This window comes from Rousettus aegyptiacus, unplaced genomic scaffold (assembly GCF_014176215.1).
Source record: "Rousettus aegyptiacus isolate mRouAeg1 unplaced genomic scaffold, mRouAeg1.p scaffold_m13_p_5, whole genome shotgun sequence".
Taxonomy (NCBI): domain Eukaryota; kingdom Metazoa; phylum Chordata; class Mammalia; order Chiroptera; family Pteropodidae; genus Rousettus; species Rousettus aegyptiacus.
Genome location: NW_023416308.1, coordinates 61,753,042 through 61,771,471, shown reverse-complemented (window position 1 = coordinate 61,771,471; position 18,430 = coordinate 61,753,042). Strand labels below are relative to the sequence as shown.

The window sequence follows — 18,430 nt, the reverse complement described above, 5'->3', positions numbered from 1 at the left end:
AAAGACCAGGCGGGAGCTCTACCAGGTGCTCTAGCTGACCTGTGAGGCTGCAGTAACATGTCTGCAGCTACCCCATGTGGAGCTAGCTCCAGCAGAACAACAGTGCATCCTAGCAGGTGCACACATTCCCCAGCCACACCCCCCCATCCCCCCAAATCCGGAGCTATATTCAGCAGGCTCAAAAGGGTGCTGAGGTTCACCTGTACCAGGCCACAGCTATATACACCTATTGGGCTGCTCCACTGGGAGCAAAAGCAGAACTACTAGGAAGCCCTAGTCCATGCATGCATGCTGGGCAGTGCTGCCTGGAGTGACGGAACAAGGATGCTGTAGTGAGCATCTCTGGAACAGTCCAGCTGAGACCCTGCTCTTGCAGCAATCACAAGAGAGAGAAAACAGCGCTGCTACAGCGTGCACCTACACAGGGCTCCAGCCCAGACTAGCAGCAGACAGTCTAAACAAAAGAGTAAGCTCTGAGCACACAGCTGAAAGACTCCCCTCTCCCAGAGGGAGACTGCAGAGTGCTGCAGCAGCACACCTTGACAGGGCCCCGGACCAGCAGCCGTCAATCAAAACAATAGGGTCACCTAGCACACAGAGCAGGCAGCCCTGCCCAGATCGAGAGCAGAATCAGTAGGGCTCTGCAGCACAAACCTACAGGGCTGCCTTACTCAGCACAGCTGGACAGGGAAGCCCACCCACCAGGATGCCTGAAGCCACTCCACTCCTTCTGGCCAGGTGGTACTGCAGGAGCCCACTCCAACTCCAACAAATCTACCTGAACCACCAGGCATACAGTATCCACAGAAGCAACTTTTACAAATGACTTTTTCAAGATTGAGACAGCTATTTCATTTAACTCACAGGAAGAAACACAAAGTTAAACAAACTGGGGAAACAGAAGAATATGCCCTAAATGAAGAAACGGGGAAAAAACTCCAGAGAAAAACTCCAATAAAATGAAGATAATTTGCCTGGTAAATAATTCAAAGAAACAGTCATAAGAACGTTCAACAAAACTGAAAGCAGAAAAGTAGAACTCACAGAAGATGAGTCTAGTATAAGGGACATTGGGTACAACATGTAGTACTCTAAAATACACATTATAGGGAGGGATTCCAGAAGAAGAGGAAAGGAGCAGAAATTATATTTGAAGAAATAATGACTAAAAACTTTCCTAATCTGGAGAAGGAAATGGACATCCAGGTCCAGGAAGCACAGAGAGGCCCACACCCAGACATACTGTAATTAAAATGGCAAAAGTTAGGGATGAAGAGACAATCCTTAAGGCAGCAAGAAGGAAACTAGTCACACATAAGGGAAGCCTCAATGGCTGTAAGCTGATTTCTCAACAGCAGCTTTACAGACAGAAGGGTGTGGTAGGACATTTCTAAATTGCTGGGAAAAAAGAAGCTATAACCTAGAATACTACACCTGGCAAGGTTATTATTCAGAACTGAAGGAGACAGTTTCCTAGATAAAAAGTTCCCCACCACCAAACCCACTTTACAAGAAATGTTAAAACATTCAGGAAAAAAAAAAAAAAAAACCATAACCAGAAAAAAGAAAATTTATGAAAAAAATACCACTGGTAAAGACAAATATTATGCAGTGAATCGACCACTTAAAAAGCTAATAAGAAGGTCAAAAGACAAAAATAGCAAAATTAACTACAAAGGATGAAAGACGAAGATAAAATATGATGTCAATAACAAAGCATGGAGTAGTAAAAATATAGTGCTTTTAAAAAGTGTTTGAACTTAAACTCACATCAGCTTAAACTAGACTGCTACAGCTATAGATAGATATATATGAACCTCATGGTAACCACAAACAGAAAACCTACAAAAAAGAAATGAACTCAAACAAAACACTAAAGAATACCAGTAAATCAAAAAGATCAAAAGAAGAAAGGAACATAGGAGAACAAAAACGACTAGAAAACAACAAAATGGCAACCAGCACATACCTATCAATAAATACTTTAAATGTAAATGAACTAAATACTCCAATTAAAAGACATAGGGTGGCAGAATAGATAAAATAACAAGACATCTATATGCTGCCTACAGGAGACTCACTTGAGATCAAAAGACATAGAATGAATATTAAGGAACTGAAAAAGTCCATGCAAATAGAAACAAAAAGCTAGGGTAGCAATACTCATATTAGTCAAAATAGATTTTAAAACAAAGAATGTAAAAAGAGACAAAGATACTATATAATGATAAAGGGTTTGATCCAGGAACGGGAACAATTATAAACATTTATGCACACAGCATAGGAGCATCCAAGTATATAAAGCAAATATTAATGGATATAAATGGAAATAAAGGAAGAAATGAGCAGTAATCCAATAATAGTTGGGGACTTTAATACCCTACTTACCTCAATGTATAGATCATTCAGAAAGAAAATTAATAATGGCCTTAAATGTCACATTAGCGTAGATCTACTTAATTGACATTTTTAGAACATTTCATCCCCAAACTGCAGAATACGCACTTTTCTCAAGTGTACATGGAACATTTTCTAGGATAGACCTTATATTAGGTCACAAAAGAAACCTCAATTCAAGAAGACTGAAATAATATCAAGCATATTTTCTAACCACAATGGCATCAGCGACAGTAAGAAAACTGGAAAAAAAAAAAACACACACACACACACAAATTAAACAACATGTTACTAAACCAATGGGTCAAAAACGAAATCACGAATTACCTTGAGACAGATGGAAATGAAAATACAACTTATCAAAATTTATGGGATATAGCAAAGGCAGTTTTAAAGAGAGACATTCATAGCTATACAGGCCTACCTCAAGAAACAAGAAAAATCTCAATCTTGAGTTTATACCTAAAGGAACTAAAAAGAGGACAAATAAAACCCAAAGTAGGTAGAAGGAAATGTGTGGATCACAGCAGAAATAAACAAAATAGAGACCAAAAAAAAAAAAAAAAAAAAGGGATCAATGAAACTAAGAGCTGGTTCTCTGAAAGGATAAATAAAATTGACAAAACTCTATCCAGGCTTATCAAGAAAAAGAGAACTCAAACACAATCAGAAATGAGAGATTACGGCTGATAACACATAAATAAAAAGGATCATTAAAGAATACTAAGAACAATTATGTGCCAACAAATTTGAAAATGTAGAAGTGAACAAACTTCTAGAAACACACAGACTTCCAAGACTAAACCAGGAAATCTGAACAAATCGATTATTAGTAATAAAGTCGAAGCAGTAATCAAAAAATTCCCCTCAAAAAAGCCCAGGACCAGACAGCTTCGCAAGTGAATTTTACCAATTTTACCACAGTTAAAGAATACCTAGCCTTCTCAAACTATTGTAAAAAATTGAAAAAGAAGACTCATTCTACAAGTCCAGCATTACCCTGATACCAAAACCAGACAAAAACACTACAAAAAGAATCACAGGCCAAAACCCCGGATGAACATAGATGCAAAAATTCTCAACAAAATACTAGCAAACCACTTCAACAATACATAAAAAAGTTTTACACCACAATCAAGTGGGATTTATACCAGGGATGCAAGATGATTTAATATCCACAAAACAAACAATGTGATATATCACACTGACAAAAGCAAGGATAAAAATCTTATGATCATCTCGATAGATTCAGAAAGAGCATCTGACAAAGTTCAACATCCATTTTTGATAAAAACTCTGAACAAAGTGGGCATAGCAGGAACTTACCTCAATACTATAAAGGCTATATATCACAAGCCTACTATTAACACCATACTCAACAGTGAAAAGATGAAAGCTTTTCTCTACGATCAGAAACAAATGAGGATGCCGAATCTCACCATTATTATTCAATATAACATTGGAAGTCCTAGCCACAGCAATCAGACAAGATGAATAAAAGGCATCCAAATTGCAAAGGAAGTAAAACTCTCCATTTGCAGATGATGTGATACAGTATATAGAAAACCCTACAGAAGCCATCAAAAATTAATAGAATTCATGAATTCAGTAAAATAGCAGTATATAAAATTAATTTACAGAAATCTATCATGTTTCTTTATACTAATAACAATCAGAAGGAGAAATTAAGAAAAATCTCATTTACAATTCCATCAAAAAGAATAAAATATTTAGGAATAAATTTAAAAAACAATTTGAAAAACCTGTGCTCTAAGAAAATATAAGACAACGAAGAAAAAATTAAAGACATAAACAGAAAAATGTGCTGCACTCATGGACTCGAAGGATTAATATCGTTAAAATGACCATACTACTCAAAGCAATCTACAGATTCAATGTAATCCCTATCAAAATACCAGTGGCATTATTCTCAGAACTAGAACAAATAATCTTAAACTTATATAGAATCACAAAAGACCATGAATAGCCAAAGCAATCTTGAGAAAGAACAACAAAGTTAGAGGTATCATGCTCCCTGATTGCAAACTATATTACAAAGCTATAATAATCAAAACAATACCATCTGGCACAAAAACAGACACATAGATCAATGCAACAGAATAGAGATTCCAGAAATAAACTCTCGCTTATATGGTCAATTAATCTATAACAAAGGAGGCAAAAAAATACAATGGGGTAAAGATAGTCTCTTCAATAAGTGATATTATAAATACTGGATATCTCATATCACATAAAAAAAATAAACTTAAAATGTATTAAAGACTTAAATGTGAGATCTGAAACCATAAAACTCCCAGAAGAAAACAGGTAGTAAACTATTTGACATTTCTTAGTAATATCTTTTTGGATATGTCCCCTAGAGCATAGTAAGTAAAAGCTGTTTATTTTTAACAAATGAGACTTCTTCAAACTAAAAAGTTTCTGCACCACAAAGGAAACCACCAACTAAAAAGACAACCTACGGAATAGGAGAATATATTCATAAATGATATATCCAGTAAGGGGCTGATATCCAAAATATATAAGGGACTCATACAACTCAATAAAAAATAATCAAAGAATGAGCAGAGGTCATGAAAAGACATGTCTCCAAAGAAAACATAATGGCCAATGGATATATAAACAGAGGCTCAACACCACTAACCATAAGAGAAATGCAAATCAAAATCACAATGAGATACCACCTGACACCAGTCAGAATGGCTATTATCAAAAAGTCAACAAATACAAGTGTTGGCAAGAATATGGAGAAAAGGGAACCCTCATGCACTGTTGGTGGGACTGGAATTTGGTAGAGCTATTATGGAAAAATAGTTTGGAGGTTCCGCAAAATTAAAATAGAACTACCATATGACCCAGCAATTCTACTTCTGAGTATTTACCAAAGAAAATAAAAACACTCATTTGAAAAGATATATGCTCCCCTATGTTCACTGCAGCATTATTTACAATAGCCAAAGTGCAGAAGCAACCTAGATATCTGTCAATAGGTGAATGGATAAAGAAGTTGTGGTACATATATGCAATAGAGTATTACTCAACCATAAAAAAGAATGAAATCTTGCCATTTGTGACAACATGGATAGACCTAGAGAGCATTACTAAATAAGTCAGAGAAAGAGAGATATCACATGATTCCACTATTATATGTGGACTTTAAAAATAAATAAATAAATAAAACAAAACAGAACTACTCATAGAAACAAAGAACAAACTGATGGTTGCCAGAGACGGGTAGGGGTGGAGGGATGGGGGAAAAAGGTGATGGGGAATATAGTCAGTAATAGTGTGATAACTTTGCACAGTGACAGACAATTACTAGACTTAGCATGGTCAGCACATCTTAAGATATATGATGTTGAAACACTATGTTGTATACCTAAACTACTATAATATTGTATGCCAACTATACTTTTTAAAAACTTATTACTTTGAAAATAAGTTTTATCTACTTTTATCAACTTTGCTTTTTCTTGAAAATGTAATGTACCCAATTCTTTAAATCAAGGCATAAACTCTACCCCAAGCTACTCAATACAATTTACAAAGTTGCCCAGAATTCTAGCTCTACCATACTATAACCTTAAAAGGGCCAAGGTGGTTATTCATATCTTCCACAGAATTTCCAAAGCTGCTTAATCTTCAGAACACCAGTAATTTGGTCCCTGGTATCATTTTAGGCAATCCCGTTAGTTCAGTGTTGCAGTCATCTTTCTATTTGCAGTTTTAATAATAATGGTGACAATAATAACAGTAACTTCTAGCTACTTTGTTAATATTCTTAAGCCCTACAAAAATGCCATAAGGAAGTCTCACCTTTATTTCACAGTTGAGGAAAGAGAGTCCCAAAGGTGGTATGTAACTTGCCATGCAAGACACCAGCAAGTAAGTGGTAGGGCTGAGTTTGAACCATCAGGTCAGTGTGACTCCAAAACTCACACTTTATACTATACCAAACTCAAGTTTCCTCTCCATAAGTCTCCATTACTAATGCTACCTTGTGAAGACATTTTCTAATATGGAACCTTAAAAAGAGATTATGTATACACCTTCAAGTAACAAGTAAAACAAACCACTGAAATTATTAAACACCAAAACAAAGCCTATTCCTATATACAGTCATGGAGAGTTAAACTGTTAAATATACAAAAGTTAGCTGAAATAAAAAACCTGAAGAAAACTGGAAACAAAATGTGTATCAACGGTATAGGGGTGCCCTTATGCATCTGATTTAAGTATATTTTAATTACAACTGACGTCATTTTCAAAATGATAGTTTTTTTAAATGCAGTAGGATCTGGTGGTGTTTTTCTTAAATAGTAGTAGACGAATAAAATTTTAAACTAAAAAGTATCTCAGCTAGATGAATAAAATTGTTTAAAAATATTTTAAAATATAATTTAGCTAATGAAGCACAACAAAAAAATTATTATAATGTAAACATGTAATGATACTTACAAGTAATACTAACCAAGATGGACCTTATCGCAAATTCACAGATTTGCTTCCATTTAGTCTGAAGTTTGGATGTGATTGCAGGAATAATGATCTCTGCTGGAACATAGAACTGAATGGAATATGTCACAAAGATGCCAAAGGAATACAGAATTTTCACTGCCTGATATAACCTGTTAAAAAAAATTAAAAATTTAGTCATTTCCCCCCTCCAGTTTTACTGAGGCATAACTGACAAATAAAATTGTAATATATTTAAAATGTACAAGATGATAACTGATATACATTGCGAAAGGCTGATGCCCATAATTGAGTTAATTAATAGATCCATCACCATATATTTTTACTTTTTTTTCTTGGTGAGAACATTTTGGTTCTCTTCTCTTAGCAAAGTTCAATTATAAAATACAGTATTATCAACGACAGTCATAATTGTTACATTAGATCCTCAGACCTTATTCATCTTATAACTGGAAGTTTGTACCCTTTTACAAAGATTTCTTCTGTTCCCCATCCACCAGCCACTGGCAACCACCAATATACTCTCTGTTTATGTCAGTTGGTTTTTTTTTTTTTAGGTTTCACATATAAGTGATAACATACAGTATATGTCTGTCTGGCTTATTTCACTTAGCATAATGCCTTTCAGGTTCATCCACACTGTTGTCTTAATATGAATCTAGCTTTCTTCCTTTTTAATGTTAGACAAGAAATCCAACACAAACTTAGGTCAGTATCTTACAAAATATTATAAACAAAAATGGTTGTTTATAAAAAAAAAAACACACAGCTGATTTCTACTACATTTCTACATGATAGATGGACAATTCATTCTGGCAACCCTAGAAAGCTTGAATGTGGCATGCAAAGATTTGTGAAATATTGTTGGAAAGATTTCATTCAAGGCTAAGCCATTGTTCTGAAGGTTAGGGTGAGCCCCATGAAGAGCTAATGTTTTCTCAACTTTCTTTTTAAAAATTGAGCATACGGTATGTCCTTGATATCTCAGTGATTTATATAGAGAAGAAAACTTCATATTGAGTTATACAGTTCTCCTTGCTGGAAATTTCTTGGTATGTATGTTATTAGTTGCAGAAATGTCATGATCATCCTTACGTGTAAAAAGAGGGCATCTAAATGGTTTCAGCTTGCAAAGTTCTCTAGATTACATAGGAACTCTGCCTCTTTTAAAGTTACATTAATAAGGGAAATAAGGTTGTTGGGTCGGGTTGTTGTTTTATCCAAGTAAACTTAACTTTTTTGATGCCCAGTGCTTCGAAACAGCACAGCAATGTTCAGTTTTATAAATATCTTTAGCTTTCTATGTTGTAGACAGCCTCTTGTCAAAAGTCAGCATGTATATCTTAATAAAAACTTAAGGAAAATGCCTTTTTAAAAGTTGATAATGGCAGAGAGAGAATATGTATAATTGTAGGACTCTCAGAGAGACACTATGGAACCTACTCCCTTAGGTCACAAACAATAAAATTATGTGTTGTTATTTTTTGAAATTCTGAATATCTGACAATCAATAGAAAAACCCAATCACACTTTTATTCTTTAAGAAACACACTAGAGACAAGCCCTTGAATCAAATGAGCCACACGCTGCATTAGGGGTAGTGACTAACTTGTTTATCCTCTTTTGGTGGAAACGTCATCAATAGCCACAATCTTGGCACTTAAGAGTTCTACTTTGTCACCTAAGATGTGTATGCACAGGGCAGAGTTTTTCTTAGGAAAAATACGCAATTATTTTAAAGGGTTATAAAATGTCCCACTTTCGGTAAAGAAAGGCCTCTAGATTAATTAGGCTTTCAGCTTAATTTTGATGTCTTAAGACAAAGTGGTAAAGATTGTAAATAGTTCTCTGAACTGTAGCAGAGCAAAAAGGAATTCAGTAATTCTTCTATAATTGTTTCATCATAGAAGAGGAAGGAAAAGAGCTAAGAAATGGATTTTAAAACAGTACAAACGAAATAGGGCTGGCACAATAAAAATCTTAGTTTTAAAACGACCTCAGGATATATTTCTCAGTTCGAGGTTTAAAGATTAAACACAAAATGGTCAAATTACTGAATTGTACAAAATAACAGAGAGCCTCCTAGTTTCACATACTCTTATATGTAATTGTGAGACTTGAATATTCTTGTTTATTATTAGAACATTCCTTTTCGAAATTATTTTTTAACTTACATCTTTTAAAATATAGTTAATATACTTTAAAATACATCATTATGCATATAATTTTTATTGCTATAAAACAAGATATATAGGCTGAGCCTCATTATTATTAATGATCATTCAATAATATTATTTTTTTGCAATTATTGATGTTACACAGAATAAAAATGGGAAATAAATGGCTTGTCTTTTGGAAGCAGGTGTACTTATTCATAAACAATGAAAAGTAACATAGAAATGTTTAAGAAAGTGCTGCAGTCTTTTAAAATCAACTGTTTCATTTTTACTTGTTTTCTGATTCAAGAGCTCACTAATTTCTATGTTTGACATCAGTATTTTCAATCACTCTAAACTATTTTTCTCTATTCAACTTTTCTAGAGATATTGCTAGCCTTTGTTCTCATTTTGGTTTTTAGCAAGCACCTTTGGTAAGGGTCCTTTACATACTAAGTTTTAGAAATGAAGAGTTGAAAGAAGAATTTAGCCAGTAAACACTCTCTCCAAAGCATAAAAACTTTCTTTAAATCACAAGAATTTGTTTTCAGGATGTATTAGAACATAAAAACTTGTAAGTAACATGTATTGTACATTAAAAGGTATTTTAAAACTCACTACAAAAGTTCTTTAAAGTTAGAGATGGTGTTTTATTCCTCTCACTATACTCCACCCCAATATACTTAGTAGGTGACATATACTTATTAAATATTAAATTGATATTAATAATCAAAAAGGGTATGGATAGGTAATTTTTAGAAACTACACCCATTCAATATTACAAATAAAAATACTCCAAAGAATGATTCTTGCTTTACAACAAATACGTTATACTGTTAGCAGAAAATTTAATATCTTAGTAAAGAGCAGAAATGTATTTTTCAAATAATTATTTTGCAGTCAATACATGAAATCATTATAAGGGGAGGGGAGACAACCAATGTTTCACTAAAAACATTAATTTTGAAAACATGAGATTCAAAATTTGCAATGTTTCTATTCTTTTCCGCTCATTGGCTAACAAATCAATACTTAAATTTACAGGTATGAATATCTTAAAATTTTTTTAAAGGCCAACCTAAGAAATAAGTTGTTGACCGAGTCTTTTTCTCAAGGCTGAATACAGAAGCTACACCTGGAAAGAATCGGATAACTCACTTTCCCTCTTGGACCCTTCATTGTACTCAGGTTAAGAATCTTGGGTTTAGCTGTGTTTAGAGTATTTTTGAGGACTAGCTACAATTCTTACTAAGAACCTCACCTCATTCTATGCTAAAAAATAAAACAATGGGGGTTTAGTATTCATCACTAGATGAATGCTTTAAATGACTAAACTTGTGTAGCATTTTCAGTAAAATGTAAGCATTATGAGGAAGAGATTTTTATCTGTTCACCACTGTATCTCTAGGGCCTGGAACAGAACGTAGTATACAAAAGGCATAATATAAATATCTGTTCGATGAATAAATGAATTTGGTAGATAACCTTCATTTTAAATTTAATATAATCAATAATAGATATTCTGATGAAGAAAGGCAGAAACAGTCTGGGCCCGAATTCCTAGTTACAGGCAACTTTAATATTGGATGGAGATTTAAGAATTTGTGAGGGAGAGGACAGAGGGAATAGTCTTGCATATATGAATCTCTTTTTTCAGTTTCCTTAAATTTATTTCTCTTTTTATTTGTTGTGTCTCTTGATGAGTCCATTTTCACCTAAACATTTTCATCTTAGGCAATAAACTCCTCAAAGTTCGACCGTATGATTGTCTAGCAGGATCAATTAAGACATTGCTTGATTACCTTGATTACTCGTCAGCTTTATTTCCCAGAATATTCAGACTCCTAGCTCCTGTATGCTACAAATATAGCTTAGACTTGGGGTCTGCTTTTTTTGGAGGAGAAAATAAAGTCCCAGTTCAATTATCTTAATAAATTAAAATGCTTACCTCATTGCTTCCCTGTTCTTACATGCTCCTTCCCTATTTTTTGGATTGAATTTTTCCTATCCAATACATGCTTCATGAAGAATGTTACATGTGAAACAGCAGAAGTCACCTGACTACTTCTCAATGTTTGTTTGTATGAAAACCTAATACCCTTAATATTTTTTAGTGTAAGTGCTATATTTAACATGTAAAGTTTCACAGACTTCAATCCAAACAGCAAAAGGAGCAGCATGACATTAATCAACAATTTAGTATTTATTCTCTGCATTTATCAAAACTAAGAAGTTACTTTCCATTTTATAAATAAGGGCGCTAGTATGCATAGTAATCACTATGCATATCTTTTTGCATTCTCCAGAGACTAATCTCTGGAAGAAGGAAAAACCCTATACACTGCTTCATTTAATGGAATACGATTCTAATATTAGAGACTATTAAGACACCACATTATTTAACTGTGTTCTGAAAGGCTTTGGAGTGCATACAGTATCAACACTGGCCAGCAAAACAGTAAAGGCCATAGTGAAAGGTTATATTATTTTATCAAGAACTCAGAGTATTGGATTTTTTAGCATGATGGACAAGTATTAAATTTTTTATTCAAGAGAGTCCATATTAAGAGAATTTATGTTTTACTCTTCTAATTTACTCAAATTTGGAACATTCTACAATTTTTAATCTTTTAAAAAAATCCCACAACGATATGCAAAATCATAGATGGTCTCTGAAGATTATAAAGATTCTAGATTACACAAATGAAATCAGTAAAAATTACGTTTAAACTGTAAATCCAAGAATACACTTTTATCATCAAATATTAGCAAACTACATCTATAAAATATACAGACTAGGATTAACAAACCCATTTATACCTACCATACATCTTGGGGAAGATTTAAAGTTATGCTGCCTTTGATTTCATCCCGGAAACACATATATCCTAAGGTAGCTAATGTTACATACAAAGTTGTAACAATCCCCATGCCAATATTCAATGCTTGTGGGAAGCGTTTTGATTCTCTCATTTGATTTTCCAGCGGAAGGACCTAAGAGAATGCAGATAACAAATAATTTAAAACAATCTAGTATCCTGTCTTACATTTATACAAATTAATCTTTCCACAGCTTATATGCAAATCTTTTTTCTTTAAAACACTTATAATTGTTGAAGTATGTTTTTAGGTGTTATATATATATATATATATATATATATGTACGTATATATATTACATTACAGATTTTTAAAAAGATTTAAAATCAGCTCTTTGCAGGCAAACCTGTTTGAAAAAACAAATGTGAACACTTTCCCCTATTGTTAATGTTTTATGCAACTGAAGTACATTTGTTACAACTAAGAACCAACACTAGTACATTACTATTAAACTCCAAACTTGATTTGGATTTTACTAGTTTTTCTGCTAATGTCCTTTTTTGGTTTGAGTCCCACCCAGGACAGAACACTGCATTTTGTTGCCATGTCTCCTCAGTTGACTCTGGTCTGTGAAAGTTCCTCACTCTTTCCATTATTATTATTTTGACCATTTTGAGGAGTATTGGCTAGGTGTGTGGTATAATGTCCCTCTCTTTGGGTTTGTCTGTGTTTTCCTCATGACTAGACTGGGATTATAGGTTTTAGAAAAGGATACCACAAAGGTGAAGTGCCCTTCTCATCACACACAGTATCAACGTGATTTATCGCTAGTGAAGTTAATTTTGATCATTTGGTTAAGGCAGTGTTTTCTAGGATTCTCAGCTTGTAAAGTTCTTCTCCCTCTCATCATACTCTTATTTTTTTGCAGCCAGCCCACACTCCAGGGACTACAGGGGATTAAGCTGAAGCTCCTGGAGGGGGAGTAGCTACATAAATTATTTGGAAATATCCTCCCCCCTTTTTTTAATGTATTATTATGGATTTATATTTATCAATATTAGTATTTATCATTTATATTAGTATGGATTCATGTATATTTGCTTAAACTTTGAGAATGAATCCAAAACACTGTTATTTTGTTGCTTATACTGCCCCAGCTTTGGTGGTTGTAAATTCTATCAGGTGGACTGCTGTGTCTCATTGACTTGCCTCCATTCTCCTGTTTTTTGAGCATTTCCGTACTTCCCAGCACAACAAGATACCTAGACTCATCTTGAATTTCCTTGCTTCTGCCCTAGAATGAGCCAATTCACCAAAAAACTTTGGTTCTTTTGTTGCAAATGGTATTCAGAAATCAAGATTTGGGTGCTGGGTAGTCTTGTTGCTAGTGGGGTATCAATGCTTATAGGCCTTTCATCAAACAGTACCAGAAAATATATGTATGTATAATAACCCATACATACATGTTTCTTTATCTATCCATCTGTATCTATTGTATGTCAATTTAGTGAGATGAATAAATTATTTTCATTATATAAAAAAAAGTGAAAGAAAATAAAAAAATACTAATTGAAAAGTTAAGTTTAGGCAAATCTTAAGAGGTATTGGCCAAATGATTTGACTATACAATAAATGACACTAATAATAACAGCAAGTATATACTGAGTGCTTACAGCATGCCACATATTTTTTTAAAAGCTTTGCCATGTAGCATCTGATGTCATCCTCACAATAACCTTATGAGATAATAACTCTAATATTATTTCACTTCTCAGGTAAAAAGTCAGGTCCATATGGAAGTATTAACTGGTTAATAGAAGAAAGAACAGAGAACAATTTGGATGCTCTGGAGACAATCCAGACCTGAAATAAGGGATTATGGTCAATAAATGGTGCCAGTACAGCTAGAAAAGGAGAAAATGAACATTTATGGAGACTCCTTCTGTGTTAAGCAGCATTGTAAGTGCTTTACACATAAATCTCATTTATGAAATAGATTTGGGGAAATATGAAAGAGAATCAACATGCCTTAATTACTGAGTACAATGAAGAAACCAGTGATGGAATGAAAAGAATTACTACAATGTTTCAAGCTTGAGCCATTGAAAGTAGAACTAAAAGAAACAGAGAAATGAAAAAGTGAAGCTGGTTTTGTATAAGAAAATACGTGTCAGACTTTGGACCTGTTGAATTTGAGGTATCACAGAAACAACACTTAAATGGAAATGTCCAGTAGCTAACTAAAGCTTAGGTAAAGACAGAAGTGAAAATCTGCAGGTATGCCTATAAAAGTGGTAAGTGGAATTGTAAGAACTTGTGAGAATTCTCTAAAGGAGAATTCAGAGAGCAGAAACCCAAGTAAAATGGTGTAAAATTATCTTTTAGATCTATCTGTGGTTCACATAAACAGATGCTTATAAGTAGTTCCGCTCCCATACCATACCATCAGACTATGAAACGAGCTATAGGGTAGACAACAATAATTTATTTTCCACAAATCTATACATTCTAGGCTTTAAAAAACATGAAAGCATATTGAGCGGAAATATTTAAGATCTTAGAATCCTCAGGATACTTGTATCTCTTGGTATTAGCTTTACGATAACACCATTTCCCAAAACAAATATGATATGCACAAATCTAAAGGGAGAATTTATATTGGACTTTTCTTATGTAATAGTACCTTTGTAACAATTTCAGTTAACTTCAAAACATCTAGTCTATAAAATATGATGTTTCAGATTTGTCTAAATATAACCCAGGCTTAGTAGAGTAGCTGGGACATAGATAAAATTGGCTATGCATGAACAATTTTTGAAACTGAGTGATGCTTACATAAAAGTTCATCATATGATTATCTAAATTCTGTATAGCTTTAAAATTTTACATAATAAAATATTTAAAATAATCTAATGTATTCATTTTACAAATAAAGAGAATTAGAGAGTTTAAGTGATATATCTAAGGTTAAACTTGGTTAGTGGAAGAATTAAACTTTAAGTCGAACCTGTCACATGAAACTGCAAATCATGTTCTAGAAATACCAAAAACAGAAACAAAAAAGAATGTAGCTTGACTTAAATCTTTGTATTGATTTAAGATTTTAAAAAATAACAAACATTAAATCCTTACCACTCCTATGCCTTCAAAAGCAAATACAGCAGTACCAAAAAAAAGTGGATATTTTTTCCAACCAGCCACTATTGGAAGGTTGTAGGGATCTGGCATATTCTGCAGAAAAGAAGAAACAAATAAAGCAAGTTACAACTCTACTTATTTTAAAGAATTTTAAATGAAAGAGCAAAATCATATAATTCTGAGCTTCACAACAGCAAATGTGTTATAAAAGTGAATAATTCTTTCAATGAACACTTTAAGCACCCTATGTTAAATACAGCCAAGCTGTTAAGATGTCACTGCCAAAAGCAAATGTTTCCCTCATGCCCACACATTCCATCTGAGCTAAATGCTCCTGATTACCTGTTTCCATCTGCAAGTCCTAGGCTGTTCACACTGGGTATGGCTCCTGCCACAACAGGAAATACATAAGCACACTCGAGGTCTGAGCTGAGAGCCATACAGTCAGTTATCAATCAGTGCTGATGATGTCTAATGAAACCCATTCTCTACCGGATTTTCATTGCTCTTTCAGTCTCTAAGATACCTGGTTGCTGACTTTGGCTTTCTACCTCATAACTCTGTGCTACTCACTAGTACAGGTCTCCCCTGGTTTCAGTGTTTTACTCTTTGAACTGACAGTTGCCATTACCCTTATTGTTTGTGCATATGCCTTGATTCTGGCTTTAATGACTTGGTCCCGACTCATAGTCTCATTCCAACTCTCTACTATCTGGAAACTCACAAGCTACATATCTTGTTCAATGGCCACTTGTTTCAGTTACCTCAAGACTGGTCCCTACTTGTCTCCTCATCCTGTGTTCTCTGCCTTATCTGACTGAAAATAAAATAGAAGACCAAGGAAAGAGGATAAACAAACTGAAATATGAAAGCACACAGATAATCTGGAAAATAGGTCTAGAATATCTGAAGCTTAGGAAGAACTGTGTTATTTAATGGTGATACATGGCTGAAAACATAAGCCTGGGTCAGAAGGAAAAGTATATTAAAGTGTTTGGATTACTTGATAACAACACTACACTTTATTCAAGGCTCACACTGTCCATTCTACCTAAGGAAACTCCTTTTCTGCTCCACTGACTCACACATTCAGCTAAGGGATCATAGACTCCAGAAAGCCTTATGAGATCTTCCTGCTTGTCCTCTTCCACTCTTACGTGTTATAAGAAAGAGTCTACAGGTTTTGTAATTCAGACAGGGGGTTAAAATGAAATGGAGAACCATCGTAAGAGAGTCTATAAAGGATTGTTAATAGAGATTTTAGAACAATTACTTTGGCAGCAATATATAAGATGGATCGAATCAGGAAAGAATAGGACAGGGATTCTCAACCTTTTTAATTATTTTCCCCTTTTATACTAAGCTGCTCAGTATAAAAATGCATATACATATAAACACTGTATCTCGCAAATAATTTTAATTATTTCAGATCTCCTGAATCCCATCAATAGATTCTTTTAAGGAAACTGGGTTAAGAATTATAAAATTACATCTATATTCCCATATCTTGTGATTGATTCACATCTTAAAGGACTAAACAAAATACTAATGAGTCCTTTGTTTCATGTTAGGCAGTGTACAAAGGCATGGTCCTAAATCTCACAACAACTCTTATAAGGTAGGTATTACTATCTTCTGAGCTATGTCATAAATCCCAGACGTATATTTATCAAGATTCAAATCCAGATCTGACTATAAAGCCTGTGCTTTCAATTTTTATGTCATATACTTTTCTAACTAAGGAGTACCACACACAAGAAAACCAAAGTTTACTGATTATCTCCTCGTATTACCACATATGAACTGGGGTCTTTACAAGCCATTACTTTCACTTCAAAATAAACAATTTACTTATTAAGAAGCATATTACAGTTAAAAACATGTAATACTTACCCTAACAACATATTGATAAATTATCACAAGACTGACAGCCATGGAAATGTTGGCAAGGAATGAAAGCACAAATAGATTCTTTAGCTCACGAATGAAGACCAAGAGAATTATAAATGGAAGGAAGCAAAGCATATATATTCTTAAGTCGATACTTCTTCTCTCACATAGATTTGATGAACTGGTACTATTCAGAACTAATACTTTACTTTCCAGGAATCCTTCATGAACCTACACATAGGATTATCAGGAGAATAATGAAGAGAAGGGGAAAAAAAAAACTTACGTCAACTTATAATCATAAAATGGAAATATAAAGAAAATTCTGGTCTATGCCCTCAATGATAAATTCCTTTACAATAAATATCTACATTTTTTCAAGATACTCTAGCTTCCTAGAAATGAATGAATGAATAAATGAATAAGAAATTTAAGGATAATTACAATAGGGTAATCTTTACGAAATAACTTCTATCATACCATGAATGGAAAGTTCACTAGAAAATTATGAGTAGATTTACTAATTTATTCTGAAGCTTTGTAATAAACCATGCTACTTCAGGATTCCTTCAAAGGCTCAATCTGCTTTTGAGATCATCAGAAGAGGAAGCATACTTGCCTAGAATGGCCATTGAGTATGCTACTCTAACTTATATTCTTCAGAGTAGGAAACAAGCTCTAAGTACCTCTTAGAAATACAGTCGAAATGAAATTTAGAAACTACAGTCTAACTGTAAAATTTTTATAAAGCAATTGTTCATAAATTACCATTACTATCAATACATATTTGTTAAGAATCCACTAAATTCATGCATGACTATACACTAGATAATAGATAAATTTTTGCTAGAACAAAAATCTTCTATAAGTAAATCAACTTTACCTTAAAATTTATTCATCCATTTCTATAAATCAATATTCAGCTTTCAAAAGATATACAATGATTTGCAAGCTCCATATATTAAAAATTGTCTCTGATTCAATTAATCACACAACCCAACTTACTAAAATAGAAATAAAATGATGGAGAACTTGTAAAACAATTTTAAAAACTCATAGCAGAGGCAGATCATACTGTAATTTAAATACCAGTGAAAATCTATTTGCCTCCTAACACTATACCCTCCTTTGAGCACAATGACATCATCAAATCTTTGGATAAATTCTTACAAACCAAACCAATTTAAGAGCATTTTTTGAGTACTTTTTATGTGTCAGACACTGAACTAAATACTTTATATACAATATCTCATTTAATCCTCAAAATAACTCTCTGAGGTGGGTGACAGTATTAATTTCAATTTATAGTTGAGGAAACTGAGGTTTAGGGAGGGTAAAGGAAACTTACATGATATCAAGCTGGTGAGTGGTGGTTCTAGAATTTAAACGGAAGCTTGAGGATCCAGAACCTAGCTTCACATTAACCTGACCAAAATACTGTAACCCTGAAAGGAAGGCCCTATGGGAGTGGCCACCTGGCCTCCACTCTCTCTCTCTAAATACAGTTAAGTATTAAAAGGCCAAAAAATCAGA

General features: G+C 33.6%; 1 protein-coding gene across 1 annotated transcript in view; it reads right to left on the bottom strand.

Annotated features, from left to right (window-relative positions):
* Nucleotides 1-18,430, bottom strand: part of SLC36A4 (solute carrier family 36 member 4) — a 43,209-nt gene that overhangs the window by 5,471 nt on the left and 19,308 nt on the right. The window contains exons 7-10 of the mRNA XM_016158711.2: nucleotides 16,901-17,128; nucleotides 15,002-15,100; nucleotides 11,875-12,044; nucleotides 6,877-7,046 (exon numbers count right to left, since the gene is read on the bottom strand). Coding sequence (XP_016014197.1) covers nucleotides 6,877-7,046; nucleotides 11,875-12,044; nucleotides 15,002-15,100; nucleotides 16,901-17,128 — 667 coding nt within the window. The remainder of the gene's footprint in view (nucleotides 1-6,876; nucleotides 7,047-11,874; nucleotides 12,045-15,001; nucleotides 15,101-16,900; nucleotides 17,129-18,430) is intronic.